This window comes from Podarcis melisellensis (assembly GCF_964234715.1).
Source record: "Podarcis melisellensis genome assembly, chromosome: 7".
Lineage (NCBI taxonomy): Eukaryota > Metazoa > Chordata > Lepidosauria > Squamata > Lacertidae > Podarcis > Podarcis melisellensis.
The window spans coordinates 37,927,797-37,953,573 of NC_138539.1; the positions used below are offsets into that span (position 1 = coordinate 37,927,797).

A 25,777-nucleotide genomic window follows, 5' to 3' on the forward strand; every position below is an offset into this window, starting at 1 on the left:
CCTGCGTGCAAGCAGGAGGGGGCGAGGATCCCTCAGCTGGGAAGGGAGGCTTCCCATTGCCTAACTGAGCAATCCCCCCCCCCGCCACTGCTTGCACGCAAGGAGGAGTTGGGAGGCTGCTCCAATAGGCAGCATGAAACCTCCCTTCACAGCTTAGTTGCTAGGGTCAGGGAAGGTGGAGGCAGCATCTTAAGAGCCCCTGCACCACCATCATATAGGGACTTCCGAGCAGCTCCTGAAGCCAGCCAGAGCCAACTGCTCTGGGCTGCTGAGACAGCTGCTGCTGCATTTCCCAGGGACATTAGATGAAATCCGGGGACATTCCAGGGATGGAATTTGTCCGGGGACTTATTTACAAATCTGGGGGCTGTCCCTGGGAAACGGGGAAATCTGGTAACCCTATTCTAGGTTGGGTTTCAAGTGACTCTTGGCTTATGAGTTTCGGATTCATGTCTCATCTTGGAAGTCCAATAGGGGAAATACCTAAGCAAATTGCCAAGTTTAGCACAATAGCTTCCTCTCTGATGATTTAATTTTGTGCTAGGGCTGGGCAATACTTTATTTGCAACATTGTGATATTCTACGTAGTGCAAAAGGCAGCCTGTGTGGATTTTTTCCCCTTGTTTTCTGTGGGAAGCTATGTAGATACATTTTGGGTGGGAGGAAACAGATATACGGCAGAATCCTAATAAATTCAACAGTTCGTTCTTATCGGGTAATCAGCAATGATAAAAACCTCACTCCAAATAAGTACTGTATTTGACTAATTAATCTCTTTAAGCCAGAGATGAAACCTGGGCACAGAAGGACTAAATAAGTTGTTGTTGTTGTTACTACTACTACTACTACTACCAACATTACAAAATTCCAGCTGTTTTCTACTCAGTCTTCACCAATACTTTATCAAGCCCTGACCAGGCCTTCACCTATGTCTTGAAGGTGCAAGATCCCTCAGTCAGCAGAACCATATGCTACAAAGTTTTGCTAAAATGTACCATCTCAGATTACAAGTAGGAAATAACATGTTTGAATACTCTCTCATATAAATAGCCTTCTGCATATAAAACACTGGCAAGTTAGGGACACAATTGTTTGTTTGTTTATTCAGTTGTAGTGGAGCAATGGAGACAAGTTTTTCCTACTGTCTGGAGATAGGCATTTTGTGGTAATATCACAAATTTTATGGTCTGCTTTTTAGTATACCTAAAATCCTTTGCTTATTAGGGGCCACCCCAACTTTTCTTCAAAAAATTGCTTTGCACAGGTAACTACTATAGAGTTATCAAAATTTTCAAAAGTAGGGGGTCCGTGGCTTGGCTTTTGAAAAATAGTAGGTCCTCAGTAATTAGCTAATTGAGAACCATTGCACTGAGCTGTAGCAATTCAAAGCTGAACATCTAGCCAGAGGCAGATTTAGGGGAACACAACTGGTTCATGAAGCCTCAAGGGCACCACAGTGGGCGCCGCAACTATGAAGTACAGTAACTGGGAGGTGAGAGGCAGGGGGATGTGGATTTTGGCTTTGCACAGGGCGCCGCTTGAATCTGAGACCCCCATGGTATGCCACTGATCTAGCCCCAGAATGTAACAATACTGTACTTGAGGAACAAGCATTTCCTAATCCTTAATTCTCCTCCTTTGTGAAATTGTGATTCAGCATGGCCCTAACTTGTTTGTTCTACTCCAGGATGTTCATGATTGTCCCAATGCACCTATGCAAAATAAACACACGGATTTCATACGCCATACACAGTGCCGGATTTACGTATAAGCTAAACAAGCTATTGCTTAGGGTCCCACTCTCTTGGAGGCCCCCAAAAAATTTAAAGGGAAAAAAACCCTGGATGTACATTTCCAAAATATAAGATAAAAAAACAAATAAAATAAAAACCTACATACAGTTAGAGCTTAATAATTATTTCACTATTAATATACTTCTTCTTAATTGCATTTCACTATTAATATACTTCTTAATTGTATTTCAGTTCAACAGTTAATTTGATAAAATACATATTTTGTTATGTGCAAATGGCTTTAGATACCTGTTAGGTCCATAAATTACCATATAGCATATATTCAACACAAAAAACAGCGACAATTTGTTGTTGACAAAGGACCCTGTTACCTTCAGTAGCTTAGGGCCTCATCAAACCTAAATCCGGCCCTGGTCATACAAAGTGACTTCAATTTACCTATTTTCCTGGGTAAATTCCTACCTATTTTCTGTGCCTCCATGTAGGCACAGAATCAGTGGCCCTAAGTGACAGATGTCCTGCAAAAAGCTATACATAGAACTCTGTTCATCTGCTTCATCTAATGTTCTGGGGGTATTCCTAACCACCACCACTGCCTTTCTGTTAATTTCAGGGAGAAGAGAGGAGGGATAATTCTACTGGGTGTCATGGAATGCTTGCACAGATAGAATGACTGAAAGAGCACAGTACTGTATTGAATTCCACCCTATATCTTTTCATTAGATGGAGCAGATAAATCACCACAAGGTGGAGTTCTAAGTACAGCTTTGTTTCCAGAAGGCCAGTGAAGAAACAGACCTGTGAGGACCACTGTGTGGCAAACTTGCTACATGGAAAACAGTCTATATAAGAAGTAGTTTGCAAAATGTGTAATGTGCACAAGCCTTGCTGTGAGTACACAGTGCAAAATGCATGCATGTATGATTGTTGCATCTAACAATATACAAGGAATTTTAATGTAGTCTCTCTTACCAGGTTTTTATGAATACTTTTGCTTCACTTTGTACTCTAGCCTAAAAAAACTGTTGTGATGCTACCTGTAAAACCCATAGCTTAGGCATAGGCAAACTCGGCCCTCCAGATGTTTTGGGACTACAACTCCCATCATCCCTAGCTAACAGGACCAGTGGTCAAGGATGATGGGAATGGTAGTCCCCAAACATCTGAAGGGCCAAGTTTGCCTACGCCTGCCATAGCTCAAATCTTTCCTTTCATGGAGCATCTACTAGGTCATCTTGGGGAAACCAGTACAGTGGACGCTCGGGTTGCGAACGTGATCTGTGCAGGAGGCATGTTCGCAACCCACAGCGCCACATCTGCGCACGTGCGGGTCATGATTTGGAGCTTCTGTGCAAAACGCGATTTAGCGCTTCTGCGCTTGCACTGAAATCCGGAAGTAACCTGTTCCGGTACGTCCGGGTTCGGCGTGGTGTGCAACCCAAAAACACGCAACCTGAAGTGTCTGTAACCCGAGATATGACTGTAACTCTCTGTCCCGGTACTGTTTCTTTGCAATGTGAGGTCAGAACAGTCATACCTCAGGTTGAAGTAGCTTCGGGTTGAGCGTTTTCAGGTTACACTCCACGGCGACCCGGAAGTAATAGAACGTGTTACTTATGGGTTTCGCCACTCGTGCATGTCCAGACGCTCAAAATGATGTCACACACGGAAGCGGCGATTGAGACCTGTACATGCGCAGGCGCGGGTTGCGTTCGCTTCAGGATGCGAACAGGGCTCTGGAACGGATCCCGTTCCCATTCAGAGGTATCACTGTATCCCATCATAGAATGTGATATGGAATTCAGAGGATAATGTCTGTAAAGTGATTCAAGCACTTGTAAATACTTATTGTTGTGTTTAGCCATATCTGAATTCAGGTATAAATATGTCTACAAACATGACATGAAGGCTGGCAACGTTAACCCCACTGTGTGGGAAACCCTTGCAGATGACTGCAGAGCCTGGAGAGAAGGAGACAGCCAAGTCATGTATTCACACCTGTGACCAGAGGAGAAATTACCGGTACTACTGAGAGGAATGCAGATAGAAGAAATGCTATGGTGCATCTGTAACAGTGAAGCGAGACACCTTCATCTTCCCCAGCTGCAATAAAACATATCTCTCCTACAGCCACAGCAGGTGCTATATCTCTCCTCTCTTTCACTGTCTCTCAAGACAGATTGGTGCCAACAATAGTCTTAAAAGGTAAAGGATCCCTGTCAGTTAAGTCCAGTCACAGATGGCTCTGGGGTTGTGGCGTTCATCTCGCTTAACAAGCCAAGGGAGCCGACATTTGTCTGCAGTTTTTCTGGGTCATGTGGCCAGTATGACTAAACCACTTCTGGTGCAACGGAACACCAAAACCAGAGCAGCGCATGGAAATGCCGTTTACCTACCCGCCGGAGTGGTACCTATTTATCTATTTGCACTTTTTGGCATGCTTTCGAACTGCTAGGTTGGCAGGAGCTGGGACCGAGCAACAGGAGCTCAGCCCGTCATGGGGATTCAAACTGCTGACCTTCTGATCAGCAAGCCCAAGAGGCTCAGTGGTTTAGACCACAGCGCCATAGTCTTACCTGAATTCGATTTCATTTGGTTTGCTACAATCCACTTTTCAACTTTGTCCAGACACTAAGCAATTTACAGTACTGATAAATCAGAAAATAAATATTTGAGAGTGACAAATTAATTCCAACCCCTGCTGAATGCCATCTAAAGGGGGCTGGAATGGGTAAAAGTGTCCCTCTGACAGTTGAGAGCAAGGATATTACATCTGCAGGCATTGATCTCTTGGTGGCAGTAGAGGCCAAGACAATGTGTTCCATGGGTGTGCTGCGGTCAGATCCAAAGCCTTCTCAGATGTTCAGGTTCCTTACTTTTAAAGAATTTTAAACAAATATTTTTAGGAACCATCCTTTTTTGGAATTGTGATTTTAAATTGCTTTCCGTGCTTTGCATTTTTAAAGTGCCCTGGGACTTCAGGGTGAACGGCGGGCAACAAATTACTGCACATTGTTAACAATAATGATAATAAGGGGATTTATGCATTTGCCTTGGCAGGGTTGTTTTAGATTTCCCTTTTTAGATTAGTACTAAATAAGATGTGAGCTACAACAGCCTCTGCAGCTGCCTTTCTTGTTTGGAAGCGGCCATACACGTCCTCCCTTCCCTCTGGGCGAGACGGGAGATTGGCGTTTGTTTTTTTAAAGGCTTCCGACGCGCAGCCGCAAACCCTCTACCCAGTCACTGTTACGCGTCCCTCTAGCCTTTCTTTTCTCTATGGCGCATTTCCCGGAAGCCGCCTTCTCTGACTTGTTCAGGCACCTGTCCTCCTACTCAATGGGTCCGGGTGGAGCAGCGGCCCTAAGCTTAGCGAAGAGCACGCTGTCCTCTTTTGGTGCGTCCTCACTCGGGACCATGGGATAGCGGTGAAGTTCTATCTGCCAGGAGTGGCCGCTTGCCATACCGCCCCTTTGGGGGCGGCAGGAGAGGAAGAAAAGGCCGAGCTCTGTCGCCGAGTGAAGCGTCTCTGCAGCTGCCGCCGCCGCCTCATCCTCCCTCTCCGAGACAGGTGAGGCCCGTCTTCCCTTCCTCCTCGTTAGGATGCAACAAGTTGTCTCTTCGGGCGGGGAAGAGAGTTGACAGAGGGAGGGCAGCCATTCCTGGCTCCTTTCTCGCCTTCCCCTCCACCCCCTTTACATGGGCAGCCTTTTCTCCCCAACTTCTCGCAGGACTTCCCATCTCCGTACCGGTTTTGGCGCTCTCTCACTGATTCTGACTTGAGTCCTTGCTTTACGAATGTTGTAGGGGCTGCTTCACGCGGCAATTCTTACAACACCATGTCAGGTAGATATTGCAGGTGTGCAGCTGGGAAAGCGCGGCTCCCATTTGGTGGAAGCCACCCAGGAGAGAAAAGATTGGAGCTGGTCTTTCCTGATTTGTAACTGTTTATCAATTCAGCTATCGGTCATCAATTTGCAGAAGTGTCTCCCTGTGCACTGAGTTGCTGTTGTGTGTGCACTTGAGCATTTGGAGTGCCTTTTGTGGGATATTCACTTGTCTGCTTGCTCTTTATTGCTCTTTCAGCTCTTTATTGCTGAAAGAAAGACTTTGAAACATGATGAGTGCCCCCCAAAGGACCAATAGCTCTTTTTGAAAAACAGGTGGTTATTTCATCAAAAAGACATTTGTGGCTCCATCTCTGTCAGGTACACAGATCTAGTCAATGTATCCTAGTAAACCCATGTGAATTAAACAAACAAAGATGATCACTGAAGCCTTTTTAAAACGGAGCAGGTTTCCATCATAGAACTCAGTTTGCTGCTCTTGTCTTTGTCACTGCACTACACAAAGAGGATGATGCTGGGACACAGCAAGAGAACCGAAGAAAGCCATACATAAATTGTTGTTGTTTATTAGATATATATACTTCCCTTCATTAAAAGATCTCAGGGAGGTTCACAAGATAAAGTCTGGAACAAAGTCCCTCCTGTACAAAGAAAGCTATCTTAGATGGGCTTTGGATTTTACAACATTGAAAGCCTGTTTTCTACTATTGTAAAAGTGCTACATGGGAGATAAGAATCTGTTGCCATACGTTGCACTTCATAGACTTTAAGAAGCAGAGGGTAGACAAGTCTTACAGGTTCCCTAGTTGCTTCACTCCCAAACTTGATTGTTGTGTTTACTTGGCAATGACAGCAGTCTGTATTCAACTTAAGAGTATTCTGGTCTTTAGTGAAAATTGTCTAGAAATTCAAACTGTCAGTTCCAAACACTTCTTTATAATATACTATGCAGATCTTTATATACTTTAAAAAACTTGTTTTGTTTTCTTTTTAAACAGAATATGATAGGCCGAAATGAATCCTGTGGTGCAGAGCATATGCCCATGTCTTACTTGACTTGTCTGCTTTACATACTGGAAGGATGGACTGGAGTCGAACACTTGGACGAATATCTGAGTTACCTGGTCTACCTCACATGGCTCTTTGCACCATTGCTTGTAGCATTTTTACTTCCTGCACTCATCCTCATTCTTGTATATGTCAGCATTTTTATTCTTCATATTTACAAGTTACGGACACACCTAAAAGAGGTTTATTCAAATGATTTTTGGGATGGTGCAAGACTAGCAGTGTTAACTTTGTGGTATGTTCATGGAAGAATATGGAATGGTAAGTACATTTTTCTTATGTAGATGATATAAGCTAAATAGTCTTCAAGTATAAGGATACAAAATCCTATACTTGTTTTCAGAAGAACTTTCCCAAGCATTTTTTTCAGTATCACTGCATAAACTACTTTGTTATTACAGTTTCAGAGGTTCAGTATTTTTTTATTCCACTTCCTAATCAATCACATTCCTATATTCAGAATGTGTGTGCGTTGTAAAAAAATTTGTTTGATTAAAGAGGAATTATTCCACTGTAGAAAGTAGCTTTATATTTTACATTCACGTATGTTTGAGGGAGGCAAATGATAAGGTTTATGTTAAAGGAGCTCTTTCTGAGTTGTTCGTTGCTAACTAGTTGCACCATATATTTCCCAACCTCACTGGAGTGCAAGGTGGACTTTCTGGAGATCGTAAAAAGAAGCAAAAAACAAAATCATTTTGATTTTGCACCATCTATTACCCAGATGTGTGTTTGTGCACACACCTCTTTGATGAGGAATGCGTGGTGCGTGCATAGGAATGCATAGGCCTTTTCCTACAGGAAAGTGGAATTCTGTTGTGATTCATTCCTTTTAAGCAAGAATTGCACCAGTCTAAGAGGGTACATGAGATTCTCAAGACAATATAACAATAAACTCTTTAGCTTGTTCACTATAGATCTTGGACTACAAGGCTTTTTAGACAAGCTTCTTTTTAGGGAGAAGTCTTGTAGAACAGACAATAATGGGGATGCATCAGTGGTTTCCTTCCTTCTTCCCAGCTGCCAGAAATCAAGGTGTTCCTGTGAACTTTCAAAGAAAACAGGAACTTCACGTAATGAACTCTGTCTACTTTTCTTCTGCTTCAGACTACCTTAACTATCGTTTCCCAGTCTGGTATGTCATACTTATTGTCTGTTACTTTCCTGTGCTGTACAGGCACTAATATTTAGCAACTGTATTCAGGTGATGTAGTTTGTCCTTGAAAGACAGATTTAGTCTGAGTGAATATTTAAATATATTTTGAATTTATATGCCCAATGATGTGAGGTTAATTTTTTTTTTAATAAGTAAATTGGATTTTTTACAAAAGGTTCTAAAAGATACCGTGAAAGTCAATAATGAAACAATTAAAGGCTTTCTAGGCATGGTTGCTAGACTTCTTCCCTTCTTTTTGCTTGAATAATGTATGCTAATTGTAGCAAGTATATTTTAGAAGAAAATGAATAGCATGAGATTGCCTCTGAGTCTGACTAATGGAATTGGTGGCAAAGTATAGTCAGAAGTCTCTTTGCTTGAAAAACTACATGATGACCAGGAAAACCAGTTACGTAGTTTCAAGCCTGCAATACTATGTCTGCTCATTCCCATTCAAGTCCCATTCAATTCAGTGGGGCTTTACTCCTAGACAAATGGGGTTCCAACCTCAGTCAGTATTTCTGCTCCTTCCCTTGCAAATGATAATGAATAGCTTCACACTTATTTCTGTTCAAAACCTAAGCAGCCTAATTAATCCTTCAAATATCCCATAGCTCAGGGGAGGACAGACTTCAGGCTTGTGGGATTTACATTTTTTTCTAATAAAACCTGAAGATCTATTAACCAGAGCCAGGTGCAAACAGACACAAATACTTAATAAATTGTGAACCCAGTGACTTTGAGCATCAGAACAAAACTGAACTCTTCAGTCCCTCCACACATTGATGCATCACTTTCTGCTTCATTTCAGCACTATACAGTAATGTGGGTGTGGGAGTCATTGCTAAACAATTGGGGATTTGGGAATCCTTGCCAATCTACTTAAATTCCCCAGAAATCTGCTGGTAGATTTTGCTCCACAGTGTCCATCAATGCCCTAGCCTAGCCTAACCTGTCATATGGAGGAAAATAGTTAAATAAAGGAAAGTATGCAATTAGGGCAGGAAAGAGGAACCTGTGGCCCTCCAGCTGTGGTTGTACTTGCAACTTCTCTAAGCCCCAGCCAGCATGGGCTGTGGGTGTGGATCATGGGGGTTGTAGTTAACATTTGAAGAGCCTGAACTTTTCTGTCCATGACATAGGCCATGATATAGAAATCTTCTGTATTTCTGTTCAAGCCAGCAAAACCTCTTAGCCACAAATGCTGTGACCCAAATTCTTAAAAGTTGGTTATTCAGGATTAGAGTGGCAAACTGCAAGAACCACCCACATGTGTTGCCTCTTGATTCACTGGAATCTTTGATTGTCCTTGAATCTTCCTGCCACAATTGACATCCTCTCCTGCCACACCAGTGTGGCAAGCCACACCGCTTGAGAACCACTGACTTAAACCATCAGTCTAATAAGGCACATATATATGCTTTTGCCAATATACTGGTCTAGCATTTTATGTCATTCTCTTCCCCCATCCCAAGCTTCACAATTATGTGGACCTCCAGAGGAAAGAGTACAGAAAAACTAGTGGGGAAGATGGAAGAATGACTGTGGAAAGTCCAACAAGTTCAGCAAGTGTGTAATTATAGCAATTATCCACCTTCATTTAGGGAAGTGGGGAGAAGCCCTCTTTATGGAAAAAGGCATTTTACAACTTTTAAGAATTAGAATAAAAATAATTAATGGGGTTGCGACGCTCATCTCACTTTATTGGCTGAGGGAGCCCGCGTACAGCTTCCGGATCATGTGGCCAGCATGTCTAAGCCGCTTCTGGCGAATCAGAGCAGCGCACGGAAACGCTGTTTACCTTCCCACTGGAGCGGTACCTATTTATCTACTTGCACTTTGATGTGCTTTCGAACTGCTAGGTGGGCAGGAACAGGGACCGAGCAACAGGAGCTCATCCTGTCATGGGGATTTGAACCACCGACCTGATCGGCAAGTCCTAGGCTCTGTGGTTTAACCCACAGCACCATCCGCGTCCCTGTAATGGACTGATATATACAAATATTAAGTTGTGTATTATCAGGCAAATGCTGTAACAAATTCAGTCTGCTTCTGTTCTTAACCTGATAGTCCCCAGTAAATGGCTGGCATAGGACAAAGGTAGCTAATCACTTTAAACCCAAGGACTGCATTCAGTTTTGACCAACCTGCTTGAGGCTTTGATACCAGAGGAGAGAAAAAGAAATTCATGTTCACCTGCATGCACTGTACTGCACTGCACTTGTTCACCAATGAATCTCTGTCTCTGGCACACACCACAATCATGCACATACAGGGATCCTTTCTTTTTCTTCCCCAATGCAACTCTTCATTAATTCTACAGGTGACAGCACCCTTTGTCTTTGTCCTCAGTGCAACTTAATGGCAACAGCAATCTCTCCATTAACTTGACTGGAGAAGGGAAAAGGCCCTTGGTGGGCCATGTGAGGCTGTCTTGTGGGTCTGATCTGGTCCATAGTTCATAGATTCGTCACCACTGCCACAGGATACAATAGTATACCTTAAGGCAGCTTACTGTCAGTGTACCATAAGAGCAGTGCTAGGAAATATTTGTTGTGCCAGATGCTTACATGTTTTATGCTGGTACTTAGCAATGTGAAATATTATTTTGCCGAATATGACCACCTCTTTTATTTATGTATCTCTATGGTCTCCCTTATTCCTGAGTTCAGATCTTTGTAGTTGTATACAACCTAGATAGCATCAGTTTTATAGACCGTTATTCATCTCCCTTTTCACCTGACCACTGATACTGTGTTAGTGGCACAGGTTGATGAACCTGAAAGTCAATAGGAACAACAATTAGGACATGCAACAAAAAGTTGCCGTGTATCCTTGCCCCCCCCCCCAAATAACAGGGTTGTTCTGTACTCTCTGGGCGCTATAAGCTGTAAGGGCTTAAGCAAGCCAGTTCAAGCGCTTAAGCAAGCCTGTCATTTCATATGAAGCTAACTTTGGTAACAGGTTGTGCTTCTCTGGTAATTCATTATCCAAATTTAAAAAGCATACTTAGTTTTTAATACAGCACAGGACCAACTGTTGTAAAGTAGTTGTACAATACCCACAGTGGATGAAGCAGAGCCTTTAGCAAAGTGTAATGGAAGAGTGGTTTGGCCAGGATTCTTCAGGAAAACTTGGAAAGGAATGGGGTTGAGACAGCTACCCAAGGCAGATCCCAGAATAAAATGACATTGACAACCCAAAAGTGAAAAACTAGGTTTAGAAAACCCGAATTTACAGTGGGTGGGCATGATGTAACCACAAGTTTTTGATGTTGAAAATTATTTTAAAGACATGTTCTTTCTTGACAAAGAATGAAATTTATGATATTTTATTGCTTGTAATGAAAAATTTATGTATTTTGGACATCATGGGGGAAAATGGCTACTGGGTAGCCATTTCGTACAACTTTCCTACAATCCATAGCTGTAATAGAAAAAAATTAATGAAACAAAGTTGTATATCTTAAAAATTAAAATAATATTGGTTATTATAGGTTCTTTTTGAAAGTGCAGACTTGTTTTAATTTTGGGAAATTTGAAGTTATTATAGCTATGGATTTTCTAAACCTAGTTTTTCCACCCAAAAAACTAGGCTACAAGTGTATTTATTTTTTTAAAAATAGGCATTTATAAAATCTTTTGAGTGCTGGTGTATTTTTTTCTTAAATCGTCATCATTTTATTGAGCTCTGTGTAAAATTTCAATCTTATACTTGTTTATGGAGAAGAAGAAGAAATGTACACAAGGGTATCTTATGCCGAGGGTCTCAATAGAGACAGACAATGCAGATTTAACAAAACTTCGAAGTACTATAAAATTAAAACCGTTTGAGATGGAGGGAAAAATTTAAGTGGGTTTCAAATTTCATCAACATCCGAGACGGAGGGTGACATGACCTCATTGAAATGACATGGAATGACCCTTTCCTTAAACTCAGATTGATGATTGTTCTTGGATATTCTTAAGCATTTCTATTTGGCTAAATAGTCAGGTGTTCACATGAATTTATCTTTACCTGTCTTGCAGCCCAGGGCTGGTCCAGCCATTAAGCAGAGTGAGACTGCTGCCTCAGGCAGCAGAAGCCCCCAAGGCTGTGTCCTTATGGGCACCCCTTCTGCCCCACTGCCTCCACCGCTGCCATTTACACTGATTTTCAGCGAGATTTTTCTTCAAATTGGCACCATTGCTGGAGGCACCAGGATGGCACTTCCTGTTTCTCCTTAAGCGAGTAAAATGGGACACTCCACCCCTGTTTCAACCTACCTATTTGATGAAACATAATTATAATTAGATTGTGCAACAATGAACTGAAGGTTGGGAAGTTCCCGTATTCAGATCTTGCCTCAGGTGACTTGGTAAACAATTTTGAGTATAGCACAATAAACATAGAAAAATTTCTAAATATTTTACCCTACCTTGCCTTAACCTGAAACGATTTTATTCCATTCTTTCTAAAAAAAAGCTCAGACCAGTACACTACATTTAAAAACTTATAAATGATCAACATGGAAAGGCAGTGAAATAGCAGAACGACTAAATTCCATAGCCCGTTTATGGCCCAAATCCCCAGGTGAACATTTTAAAAATTGGTATCTGAATAGTGACAGTGTGGGGGACAACCACATTTCCTTTGGGAGGGAGTTCCATGTTCAGGGTGCTGCCACTGAGAAGGCCACTGCCTTAGACCACCACCAATAAGCCAGTCCACTGGTTGGATCTTGGAACACAGGCCTGTAGGTATTGGGAGAGCACTCCCATTGGGAGAGTAGGTATTGGGAGGAGTACTTTGCTCCTAAGTCATCTGGGGCTTTGTACACCAGTAACAACACATTAAAATAGGCCCAGTAGCATGCAGTCAGCTAGTTCTGAGGATTGGAATCACTTGAATCCCATCTGGCTGCCCCTTTTAGGAGCCTGGCAACCACATTTTGCACTAACTGCATCTTCCAGACGATAGTTAAGGGGAGCCCCACGTAGAGTGCATTGCAGTAACAAGTCATGAGGTTATCAGAGCGTGGATTACTGAGACCTGCTGTCCAAGTCCATGAATTGCTATAGCTGGTGAGGAGTAACTATTCCCACTGAGGCTACTTGTACTTCCAGTGACAGCTTTGAAATCTTGGAGAGCTCCCAAACCATGTACCTTTTTTCAGGTACAGTGCAACCCCATTCAGAACAGTCTCTCCAATTCCTGGACTTGGAAACTCTAAATGTGAGCAGGTGGTTCTTAAAGATTAGCGTCTACAGCTCCAGGTCCTCTGTGCAACAGCAACAACAAAGGTGGTTATTCCCCCACTTTGCAGGTGTTTTCAAGAAGAGGGTGTGCCCATGAAGTAGTCAGTGAAATCTTTTGAGTCAGATGGGACAGATTCCTTATCAACAGAAGAATTCCTTTTGAAGGTAGTGTAATGTTGTAAGCGGATTTTCTCTACAGATTTTCATAAATGTGCTTTATGGGGTGGAGCCAATTGTATTGGAATGATCAGATATCTTTTCAATTGCCCACTCTACTTGCAGAAAATGTTTCTCAGGAGCAAGGCAGAGATGGAATGAGATTCTTAATATTTGATAATGGAACAGCAGCAATGATCTGAAAAGGACAAAAGCCATTGCAATTTTGGCAGGACACTATAATTCCTTTACAGAACAGGAATGTTTTCTTTGGAGATGGACTTTATTGATACTGACTGCATTTATCAAAGAGTGCACAAGTATATTGAAGAGTAACTAAACAAGATTATGAAATTTAGCATATGCTGGTGGAGAAACTGAAATGAACCCCCGGTGGTTACCTTTGTGTCCCAAGGTAACCATATAACCCAGATTAGAAGCTCTTACTATTTTTCATTGACAGAAGCTAGTCCAATACAAGATATCATTTTTAAGAGCAATGCAACTTCTGTCTAAAGTAACAAAAGAGAAGTCAGCAGTTACCTAACTGGCAGACAAGTCAGTCATTTATGAGGACATTAAAAAGTAGTTCAAAAGAGGCTTTCTTTCCAGGAAAGTATTCAATCCTTCATATTGAATGTCCAGTTGTGATGTGGCCTTTGCTTGCCTGTCATTTGCAACTGTAGTTCTGGTGCTTCTTTGAGTAAGCTTTTGCAATGCAAAGTTGATATCAAATGTTAACCTTCCCTTCTCTTCTTAACAGGTTATGAGGTGCACGGCCTAGAAAAAATACCTGATGGACCAGTCCTATTTATTTTTTATCACGGAGCAACACCTATAGACTTTTTCTACTTTGTGTCTGTTCTTCTTGCTAAGAAGAAAAAATACATCCATGTAGTTGCTGATCACTTCGTCTTTTCATTACCAGGTAAAAACTGTGAAATGTGATTATGATGCTTGTAGATCAGTTAAGAGTACTAACTGGACATCTGAAGACACGTGTTATGGACAGGGTTTATTTGTTTGTGTACACAGGTGCATTCATACATAAATTCAGTGAGCAAATATGCAGTTTGTAGAGTTTTAGAACAACTCAAAATGCAGAAATGAACACTGGCTGTGTTTGTATGTCGTTTTGTTTCTCCCCCCCCCCCCTTACATTTATATCCTACCTTTCTTCCACCATGGAGCCCAAGATGGTATACATATGATTCCCAGGCAGTTCTGCATTGAGATTCTGACCAGGCCTTGGCCCTTCTTACCTGTAGCAATGTGGTAGCTCCATGTGATCCATAGCTTACCATGACACATGAACACACTCATTGAGAATGTTCTTAAATTGTGGCTTCTGCATTGCAGATTTGAAATTTAACTTACTTTATTATGATTTGCTTACTGGACTGAGTTCTGTCTTCAGTGGTGAAAATCGGTAACAATGATCTGAAAAGGGATTGACTGTACCTTTTCTAGTTGTAGCCCTTTGAAGATGGAAACAGTATCTTTCATGACTTTTAAAAATATATCCTATATTAAAAACTAAATAACCATTCCTGAGGAATGGTTAGAAAATAAGGTGTTTCTTATTCACAGTTGCAGCCCCATACAGATGTAATACTTAACAGTGGTTGGCATTTGCCATAGTTGTTTCTTTTACCCTTTGCTAAAATTTCCAAATGTGCCATGAAATATATCTTGCTGTGCTAAGCCATTACCCTTCGGTGAGAGTGGTGTAGAAAGACACTGTTAAACTAAATAAAATTTAATGTGACCAAATGGAACGGTCACTTGCCAAATTATTAATTGTACCGAGAATTCTGTCTGATTACACCAAACTCTATGAAGCTTTTAAATTTATAGTCTATAAAACAATTCACAAATTTTATGAAATATAATGTGTCTTCAAAACACTAACTTTTCTAGCGTGATAATAGCAATGGTTTGTTGTTTCTGTATTAGTACCATGTAAGCCCTGCAGCACTAAGCTTGAATTGGCCTAAATGCACCTGATATGTGGAAATTAGGTAACAAACTTTGTCCTAGAGAAAAATGATGAGTCAATAGTTGCTTAAAATTATCACTATTTTGTTTTGAAAGTACCGGTAAATGTTTTGATTAAGCCCAATATTGATGCAGGAGGATGTGAACAAGTGGTGGGTGCTGGACTGCATTTAGGTGTATAAAATCCAATTCTTTCATGGTTTTGTTCAATATTTCCATTTTTCTTTTTTGCCTACTGTTTATTCCAGATTTCTCTCATGATCTATTTGTTTCTTAACTCTTTGCAGGTTTCAAAATCGTAGTTGATGTGTTTCGTACTTTGCCTGGATCACAGGAGGAATGTATAAAAGCATTAAAGAGCGGGCGCTCATTGGCCATTTCACCAGGAGGAGTTCGGGAAGCCCTGTTTGCTAATGAATACTACCCCATACTATGGGGAAATCGTAAAGGATTTGCTCAAGTGGCTATTGATGCAAAAGTGGTGAGTGTTTTCTGAGCATAACTGCAATATAATTTCAGGCATCTTAACCAAACCAGCACCATCAGTGTTGGAATCTTTCTATATGTAAAATCAACAAAGTAAAGACAGATGATTTGTTGCTCATGTTCTTCATCCAGAGAGAACTACAAGAAGCAGAGACAAGCAAGCAGAAATTGAAACAAAATGGATGCACTTAATGGCTCTTCAAAAAATGTTTGTATGGAAGCCCACCACATACATTGAGAATCTATATAAATAATGTTTCCATTTATCCAAGTTGATCAGATCTTACATATTCCAAAGTAGTTGTATAAATGGTAAAGTATTGTGTTAGTGCTCTGGTTCTTTTGTGTAACACCGTAGTGTATGCCAACAAAACCATCAATTTCCTGGAAATTACAGAACATCAAATAAAATCCTGAATTGTTCCTCCTGTCTTATCTTTTGAATTGCCATCTAGACTAAGGTGAATAAATGAATGCGTTATATGCAAGGCTATTACTGAAGATTTCTTAATAGGTTATGTTGCTTTCAGATGTTTCGTCTGATTGACGAAACAGTCTGATGGCTTGATCCATCTTTTTTTGGAGGGGGGCTGTCCTGGTACAAAAAAAGGCTTTAATTGTATCAGTCTTTTCATTCAGAGAATTAATTTCATTTGCCCTTAATTGTTTTAAATAAATAGAAGGCAAAGTCTGCTTTTTCAAATTGCATTGAGGATGAAATTAATGATCTTATGGACAAAATAATGTTTTTTAACAGGAACAGCTCACATAGAATGCTGAGAAGTACTGTATTTTTCGCTCTATAAGAGACACTTTTCCCCCTCCAAAAATTAAGGGGAAATGCAGGCCCCATGGCTTCAGCGAAAGCAACGTAAAGCCAGGAGAGCAGGAGGGATCGGTGTGCACCGATCCCTCTTGCTCTCCTGGCTTCGCTTTGCTGGAGAGGCGCTGCGCAGCTTTCCCTCTCTGCGCAGCGCTTCTTCAGCGAAGCGGGAGGAGAAATGGAAGGGGCTCCATTTCTCCTGCTGCTTCGCTGGAGGGGCGCTGCACAGAGAGGGAGATTTTTTTTTCTTGTTCTCCCCCTCTAAAACTAGGTGCGTCTTATGGTCTGGTGCGTCCTAAAGAGCAAAAAATACGGTATCAGAAGTGATAAGATATTGATTGTGATCCTATATACCTTAATTTTTAGCATTCCAATTGTTTCTGTTAGAATATGCGGCTATGAAACACAAGCATTTGGGTGAAATAGATTCTTGTTCTAGTTGTGAATAGAGTGGTTTGGTTTTCCTTTGAAAATACAGATTTACCTTGAGGGTTTTTCTTACTCCAAAACAAATTCTTTCTTTCTCTACAGAATCACATTCTAAGTTTATAGGTGTAATAATAGGGGATTCATATTATGCTGTGGCTAAAAACTCAATTTTGTGATAGAGACCCAGGTTCAAATGCCCATTCCCATATGAATCTCATTGGGTAATCTGTTTCACTGGACAGCTGTGAAAAGAGTAAGTGGGAAAATTGCACTAAGCTCTTTGGAGCAAGCATGAGATACAAATGTAATTAATGAATGGTTTAGCATGGTTCTCTCGGCTTTCTACTCATTTAATTAATCCTATAATGATACAAAGTAATCGTTAGTGAGTAATCACTGAGGAATGCACTCTGTTATTTAGGATGCAACGCCTTGAGTGTGAGACAGAAACTGCTAACGCATGTCCTTCATCTTTACAGCCCATCATTCCCCTTTTCACACAAAATGTTCGGGAAAGCGTTCGAACATTAGGTGGAATAAGTAAGCAACTTCAGTTTTTTGGGTTTTTATATTATGCTTTCAGTTGTTACATTTATTGCTTTCCTGGTTGAACCTTTGGCTTGCTATCTTTGGTGCATATAGGGGTAAGATTTTCTTTCTTGAACAATGTGGTTGACATTTTAATCATTAAGTGCTGTGAAGTGAATATGTATTTGTAATCCAAAACATCTGGAGGGATGAGGTTGCTTTATGCTAACTCAAGCTCTACAAATCCACAAGTGTCAGTTGTCCTTTTGGAATTATTAGCAAAGCCTTAATACCTAGATATATACTGTTCTGTGTAGCAAGGTGTTCCAGACTGGTTCCATTTTTTCTTAAATCTCCTATTACATTCCCCCCACCCATGCCTTTGACATTCAATTTTGTAAAAAAGAGAGACAGAGAAAAAGCGTAATTCACAACCATTACAAAATATAACAGAAGGCTTTGTTGCCTTTCTATCCCCTGATCCTTTTTGTTGCTTTCCTTTCTATTCTTCTTTGCCTCCACCCTATTCATACTCAGTCCTCTCACATTTCTGCTTCTCAGCCTAGCCTTCAACCATCCTTTAGGCAGCCACCTTGCATCTGTTTATCCCATACTTTAGTTTCCATACTTCATAAGTCATCTTTCTGCTCTGCTTTCCCTGTGCCTGCTTCCTGCCTTCTCTTTTTCCTAGGCACTATACAAGAGGTTTTCCCCATCCCCCAAACCAGGCTCTTTAAAAAAATAAATGGAGGGTCACTATTGTAGTTGTTAAGTAAATCTTAAAATATTAGCTAATTGCATGTATAATCAAAGATAAAGAAGGCAGACTAAATTTCATTTAAGGGTCTTCCTAAAAGAGGTGGGGAATTTGCTGCAGTTCTCACACTTGTTTAGATATAAGTTCTGTCACTCTTATGACAATAGCACATTGATTGACTATGGTCCTATGAAGACCTAAAGAAAGGCTAAGCAGAGAATCTACTGGTATTTATCACAGGGCATGCTCCCTGTCTTATAACACAGGTATTTAAGAAAGCAGCAATATGTTTCTAGAACAATGACTCTTTCCTCCAAAGCAACTTTTGGAATCTCTTTCTTTTACTATTCTACACTAGGGAAGAGAGGTTATGTAGGACCTAAGGCTTCATTCATACTTTATACTAAGCTATAGTCTTGGATTCCTGCACTTCTCTTTTTCTTCTCACAGTCATGCAGAAGAGGAGATCATAAGTTTTTGCTTCTGTTTTCAAGTAACTGTAGTTATTCAGTATGTTGAACCAAGAACTGTGGTTAGTGTTAATTATAGTTAAGGAAATGCAGTAGGATTCCCTAAACCAGAATTAATATCAATAGTTTGTCCAGATTCAGATATTACTGGTTGGTGGGAAATGGAAGCAAAAGCTTGTGATTGGTGGTGGGGGTAACATTACATGCAAACACAACCTACATCTTGGAGATATTTCAGCAATTACCTCTTCTCTCTCATGACTTCTGGCTTAGAATGCATAATCTGTGCAACTAGCTCAGGATTGGATATACCTGTACATATTCCAGAACTGTGTAGCTTTTAGCTTGCGTCAGTAATTTATGAGGCATTACTGTATAAACATGACTTGAAAGCCATTGCCTCCAAGATACCTTTAAAGAGTTGCATGATTTGGGCAACAGAACTTTATTTTACCTTCTATTCTCTTAAATATGTCTCCCCCCGCCTTCTTTTTAATGAACCAGAATTTCTTAGATGGGTGTATGAGAAGACTCGTTGGCCACTAGTCCCATTGTATGGAAACTTCCCTGTCAAACTACGCACATATATTGGAGATCCTATTCCATATGACCCAAATGTCACTGCTGCAGAACTGGCAGAAAAAGTAAGTTTTTGTTTTCATAATGCTGAAGTAGCAAAGTTACTATCCTAATCCTAAATAACTGTAGTGAAATATTCCTATGTTCTGAATACAGTTATGGAAACATCCCAAAGAGCCATGGGATGAAGCTGATTAATTTCATTGATTTTGGGGTGAACTGCCAAGATTGCCCAGCGGTATGCTAAATCAGTGGAGAACATTTTGGGAGGTTGTGATTTGAGAATGGGAATGGGGAAAGGTGAATTTGACCTGGCTGAGATAAAGATGCAAAGAACTAAAGAAACAAGAGAGTGCAAGGACAGTAGAATAAGGAATAATGAGAGATGGGAGAAGAGTGGCACATATCTCCTTTTGAAGATAGACCTTACAAGCTTTAAAATACATTTGTTGAAACATATCCAACTTGAATCTTGCTATTCTGGACTCACAGCCAGAAATTTCTCTTATTCCATTCTTGGTCATGATGCTAGAGTGTATTGTGACTTCTCAGCTTCAGGTTTTTCTGGATAATTCAGCCTGTCATTAGGCTGGGTTAAGGAAGAGGACCAAGTTTACCTTGCTACACAAATGGGATATTATTAGAGAACAAACATTAGACTTCTTGTGGGTTTCGTTGCATATTTTGGGTCTGGACCCCATGTTAACTATTTAGCTTTGCTAACTATATGCTATAAATCATTGGATAGAAGGCATCAGAATTCTAACTTCAACCCACCTGACAGTTGCTAATACTTCATACTCCATTTTGTGCATTTGCATCTCACAGTTGTTTGTAATTTTGAAATTAAACTGCTGGTATGTTGGGTTTTTATTGCTAATAAAAGGGCTAAATGCTGGTTTTAATTTTAATCTGTGACTGACTGAAAGCTGTTACAATAATGAGCTATTTTCTTTTTGACCTTATAGGCAAAAAATGGAATACAATGTTTAATAGACAAACATCAGAAAATACCAGGAAATGTATTTAGAGCATTGATGGAACGATTTGAAACACAGAAAAAAGAAGACTAGTGTCTTTTTGGGTTCACAAATAGTTGTAAAATATTTTTAAATTATGTTTATGATGTGATGTAATATTTGAGAAAAATGCTATTGTATTTTACTTTCTTTACAATTGTACAGTTTTGCAGAAAAACAAGTTATTTCCCCAAAAGATCCTTGTTAAATCTGGAACTTGGGAATCTTACTCTTTAGGTACCAACACAAAAATTTGATATGTTTTTAAAAGCACAGTTGTACCTTGGAATAAGCTATAAAATTGCTTTTTTGGTTTGTTGAAAATATATGAAATTTCCATACAAATTTTATTTAAATTGAAGATAACATTAGGATGTATTTGAACATTATAGCTGTGTCCATTTCATGTCTTGTGTGGTGTAACAGAGATTTTCCAATCATGATAAACTAAAACTAAAACTGCAATAATACGCATGGGTACCTGGGAGTAAATCTTACTGAACTCAATGGAGGCTGGCTTCTGAGTATACACACATAGGATTGCACTGTAAGGGTTCTTAGAAAAGGCCCTGTGGATGCCATAATTTTACCATGTGTAAGGAACATTTAACTTTCATTACCTTCATTTGAAATCCCTAGAAATGCAAATTCCATCACAGTTTGCTGTGCTGCAAAAGTATTTATTTGGAATTCCATGAACTTGCATTGCTGAGTTTTGCCTCTTTGTAGAGGGAGAGTATTCCCTCTAATATGTCCCTTCAAAGGTTTTCTCTTTTTTCCATCTTTGGTGGTGGCTGAAGGTTTAGAATTTCCATAGACACTCTATAATAAGGAAAGCAAGCAGGATTAATACTATACAATTGCACAGTTCTTTAGCCCAACAGAGCAGTAGTTGGATAGTCATATGCATCAGAAAAATTCCAAAACATGGCGAGTTTTAGCACTTTAGAAGGATGTGAATGCACTGAAAATTGTGTGGACCAGTGCTGTGCCAGATGGAAACTTAGCTAATTCACATAGCAGCCGCCGTTATCTCTCCCCATATATTATGAAAGCTAAGTGGTGGGTGTATAGATACTGCTCCATTTGTAATGGCAGCGTTGAAGCCACTGAGAATTGTTGGGAGACTGGCTCCACATAAGGGCCTTAACATTTATTTCAAAATAAATTATGCACTGCTTCCGGGTTAAAAACACGCAGCTGGAAGTTGTTTACAAAGAAATTAAAACAAGCAAACAAAAAAATTAACAGCAATAATGTAAAACTTCCAAAAAGGTAAAATAACAATAGACCAGAAACATATTTGAAAAACCACCTGGCGCTCTTATGTAGAGAGAGTACATTTTGGCACCAACTGCTGGCAGAAATATATGACAATACTGTGAAAGCCTGATAAATATCTTGCATGAAACCACGACCACACAAGCATTTTCCTGCCAAAATGGATGAAGAGGCCCTGGATGCAAAATGATAGGTCAGCATGTTTATTCTTGGAATTGTATTCCAAGTTGGTCTGTAGTAAAACTAGTAATATTTAATGCTTTAATTAGGTTGTTGTTTTTTAAGTACTTTTAAAATTTGGTGGCTTATTTAACCTGAAGAGAGCTGATTTGTGCTCCATAAATTGGTGAGTTATACTGAACTTTCAGTGATGTGACTTCTGTTTAAATACCCGCCTTCAGGATAATATCAGTAATTCTGATATTTAGGTGTAAATACTTGAGTGGTAGGGACACAGGTGGCGCTGTGGGTTAAACCACGGAGCCTAGGACTTGCAGATCAGAAGGTCAGCGGTTCGAATCCCCGCAACGGAGTGAGCTACCATTGCTCAGTCCCTGCTCCTGCCAACCTAGCAGTTCGAAAGCACGTCAAAGTGCAAGTAGATAAATAGGTACCGCTCCAGCGGGAAGGTAAACGGCGTTTCCGTGCGCTGCTCTGGTTTGCCAGAAGCGGTTTAGTCATGCTGGCCACATGACCCGGAAGCTGTATGCTGGCTCCCTCAGCCAATAAAGCAAGATGAGCGCCGCAACCCCAGAGTTGGTCATGACTGGACCTAATGGTCAGGGGTCCTTTACCTTTACTTGAGTGGTAGCTTATTTCCTAAATTTATATGCTACTTTTAAACATTCCAGAATAGCTTGCCATGCTCATTTGCACTTCTTAAAATTAATATTTATATATTTAGCTTATTTGTTTGTTATTTTGCAGAGTTTATCTTTATTTTGTAGGTTTAGCTTAAGTAAAACTACTTTAAAAATTGTCAGGAGCAAACTCCAGCTGAAGATGCTGTAAAATAGACTTTTTCAGTATACTTGAATACTAATCTGCAATGATTTGGAATATGTGAAATTGAGCTTTACATTACTTTTCAGATTTTAATATGTGTAAATAGGGCCTCACCCAAAACTCTTCAGGAGATCAATGTGTACTTCTTCTGGTCAGGGTAGGCCTTCCTGTTCAGTGAACATTTGAGCACTTATCTGCGCCTATCAGAAGATTGCTAGATTCAGGTTAGAATTGAGCTGCCAGAAAATTAAATTGGTTTGTTAAAATACATTTGTGGGCACTGATTTCTCTCTCAAATGCCTAAATAAATGGGATATGGTATGATTTTGCTTTTTAAAAATGGTCCCATGTCACAATCTTGCAACAAATGTAAACCTGATGATAGTTAATACAAAGCTCAAGTGTGCTTCCTCAGTCCAGGGACCCAAACCTTTCTCTTCTGAGGCTTTTAGTGATTGTTTTTTTAATGGTGTTGGTACAGTTTCCCATTAACCAATTTTATTTATCCATCAAAAGTCATATTTATGTCCTTTCATGTGGCTTTCTGTTACTTTTTAGATTCTTGGGTTTCTTTATCTTTAGAAAACTGTTTTGAATATTTTAATTAGAAAAGTGGCCTATAGACATATTAAATCAGTCATTTGGACATGTAAAAGAAATTTGAACATTTCAAAATAAACAACTGCAAAATACTAATATCTGAATAATGATGCAATTACATCTGTATCCGGTTTACTTTCTCTTGCATTAGAAAACAGTGGCAGCTCTAATACCGGTTATAAGTGAATGATAAGACAAATGACATTTTTAGAAACCTCTTTCTTTCTGTGATTGTCAGTTGTTTTAAACTGATCTTGACATTGTGTTTGAATTGCTGTAGCCAGTTCTGGGACCTTAGGGTGAAGGATGCATAATAAATTTTAATACTATATGGAAAACAGCTCAGGTGGTTTCTGTAGACTTGATCAGATGTCATACTAGTGCAGTGCAAACATTATAGTTATTTGTCCTTGCCCACAACTCCTTGCTGGAGTTCTGATGTGTATAGAAAAGCTGTCACATGCAGCAGCTTCTTGACAACAGCGCAGGTTGTAGCCAAAAGTGATGGAAAGAGCCTGTATGTATCTCAGAATGTATAACTGTATGAAGATATGTGTGCTCAAATGCACACATGGGTAGATGGTGCTCTTCAGTTCAGTAAAGTAAGCTGATACACAGGAGCAAAGGAACGCATTTGTAGATTGTCTCCATCCACTGAACTGAGAAAGCTCTTCAGGCAAGGAAATTTTGTATGAGCTTTGGGGTTTCCACTCCCCAAACACATTGCTGGCTTGGTTTAGAAGTCACTCATTCACAATCTGTTTTGCATGAAAGTGGTCCTGTTAAATTCTGGTGTGTGAGAGACAGAGAAGAGAGAGAACGATTGGGTGGTGGGGGCAAATATAACAGTAAGTTGTTTTTAAAAATAATGCAATCTCATGCTGAACTGCAATTGTTTGTGTTACAAACCTGAAAAAATGGTACTGGTACATTCCTTCATTTTTAAAAAGTATTGAATTGAGTATCAAAGCAAAATGCAATATAATTATTATGGTCAATTAACATATCTCAGTTTTTCCATATTATGTTTTCTGCATATTTGTATGGTATTCTGTGAAGTTATTTTGAAATCTGCAGAATAAAGTTGAAATGGCAACTACGACAAAAATCCTTTTGAAAAATCCTTTTCAAAAAAAATTTGAAATCTGCAGAATAAAGTTGAAATGGCAACTACGACAAAAATCTTAATGCTTATAGTTTTCTTGAATAATAAATAATAAATAACTGAGTATAATGAACTTTCAGCCAGTTTCAGATAAACAAGCACAAATGTATATCAGTACTAGAGTAGACAGAAACACCAATAATATACCCAGGCATATTGCAGACAACTAGCCTAGCAAGTTTTCAGTTGTGTTAAATGCATAACGATTTTGCAGGAAGGCAATTATCTACTGTTAGAGTTCCTCTCTTTTTAACGCTGAAAAGAAAGAATGTCTAGACAGTTTGTCAACTTCTGTCAGGAATGTGATAATCATTAGACTAATTAGTTTGAAAGCCAAATTAGGCATCAAATGTAGGATGGCATGGATAAGGTGAGGACAGCGTTCAAAAGTGTCTTCCTTTGCTTGTGCAGGGGAGCAGCACCAAGTTGACATATGCACAGCTCTCCGTCTCCCTGTTCTGGCTTTGGGCTTAGCCGCGCAGCCTGCATTCGCTCTATAGGACGCACACACATTTCCCCTTAATTTTTGGAGGGGAAAAGTGCGTCCTATAGAGCGAAAAATACGGTATTCCTAGTAAAGAGGTTAGGATCCTACAAGCTACTTGGCATTGATACACCTCAGCCTCACACACCATCGTCATTGTTAACATTTACTAAGGAGTGGAAACCTCAGATTTTTGCATGAAAAAGAAAATGAAATAGTGGCACTTGGATTTGAGGATTGAAGATAATGTTTGTTTATAGAAAGTGGTATTGTTCGGTGTTATACTGGAACAGATTAAGTGAATATTGTTTATATATAGTGGACAGACAAAGAACAGGAAGTTCTTTAGTTTTTTTCTCTCTTTTAATACCTTTTATATTTCTTTTTCTTAATCTTTCTTTCATTCTCTCTCCCCCCCCCCTTTCTATGTTTTTATCTTATTTAATGTTTTAGTTTGGACAAAAAAGGATATTTTATATTAAGCTTTGTATTTCTCCTTATAAACTCTAGTAAAATCTATTATATATAAAAATAAATTGCTGCAGTTTTGGGAGGAAATTCTTTCCAGCAGAAACCGTGGTTGGATTGTGGAAGCAGCTAATAATTGTGTCTCAGATATATGGACTCTTCGTGTTGACATCCATGCCAAATCTACATCCCTGAAGACTTACCGTTGCACAGTTGCTCAATCTTTTGAAACAGAATGCATTTACAAGCGGATGACAACCCATTAAAAGACTCCACGGCATCCATAAAATGACCACAGTGTACTTTATTTAATGATTTGGTACTTCGTGTTGCAATAAAAAAAAATCTACAAAATCCAAATATATAAAATTTTCAAGTTTTCCTTTGAAGTTTTACAAGAAAAATCAGGTTGTAACCAAAGAAATTTGTTAGTATGAAGCACTACTTTCAACTTCATTTCATCACA

At 39.7% G+C, this 25,777-nt stretch overlaps 1 protein-coding gene across 1 annotated transcript in view; it reads left to right on the top strand.

Annotated features, from left to right (window-relative positions):
• Positions 1-20,477, top strand: part of LOC309374807 (uncharacterized protein) — a 136,174-nt gene extending 115,697 nt beyond the window's left edge. The window contains exons 8-14 of the mRNA XM_081919987.1: positions 5,128-5,325; positions 6,601-6,931; positions 13,983-14,147; positions 15,505-15,698; positions 17,435-17,495; positions 19,215-19,354; positions 20,258-20,477. Of these exons, the coding sequence (XP_081776113.1) occupies positions 5,128-5,325; positions 6,601-6,931; positions 13,983-14,147; positions 15,505-15,698; positions 17,435-17,495; positions 19,215-19,354; positions 20,258-20,362 (1,194 nt within the window). The 3' untranslated portion in view covers positions 20,363-20,477. The remainder of the gene's footprint in view (positions 1-5,127; positions 5,326-6,600; positions 6,932-13,982; positions 14,148-15,504; positions 15,699-17,434; positions 17,496-19,214; positions 19,355-20,257) is intronic.
• Positions 20,478-25,777: the final 5,300 nt, after the last annotated feature.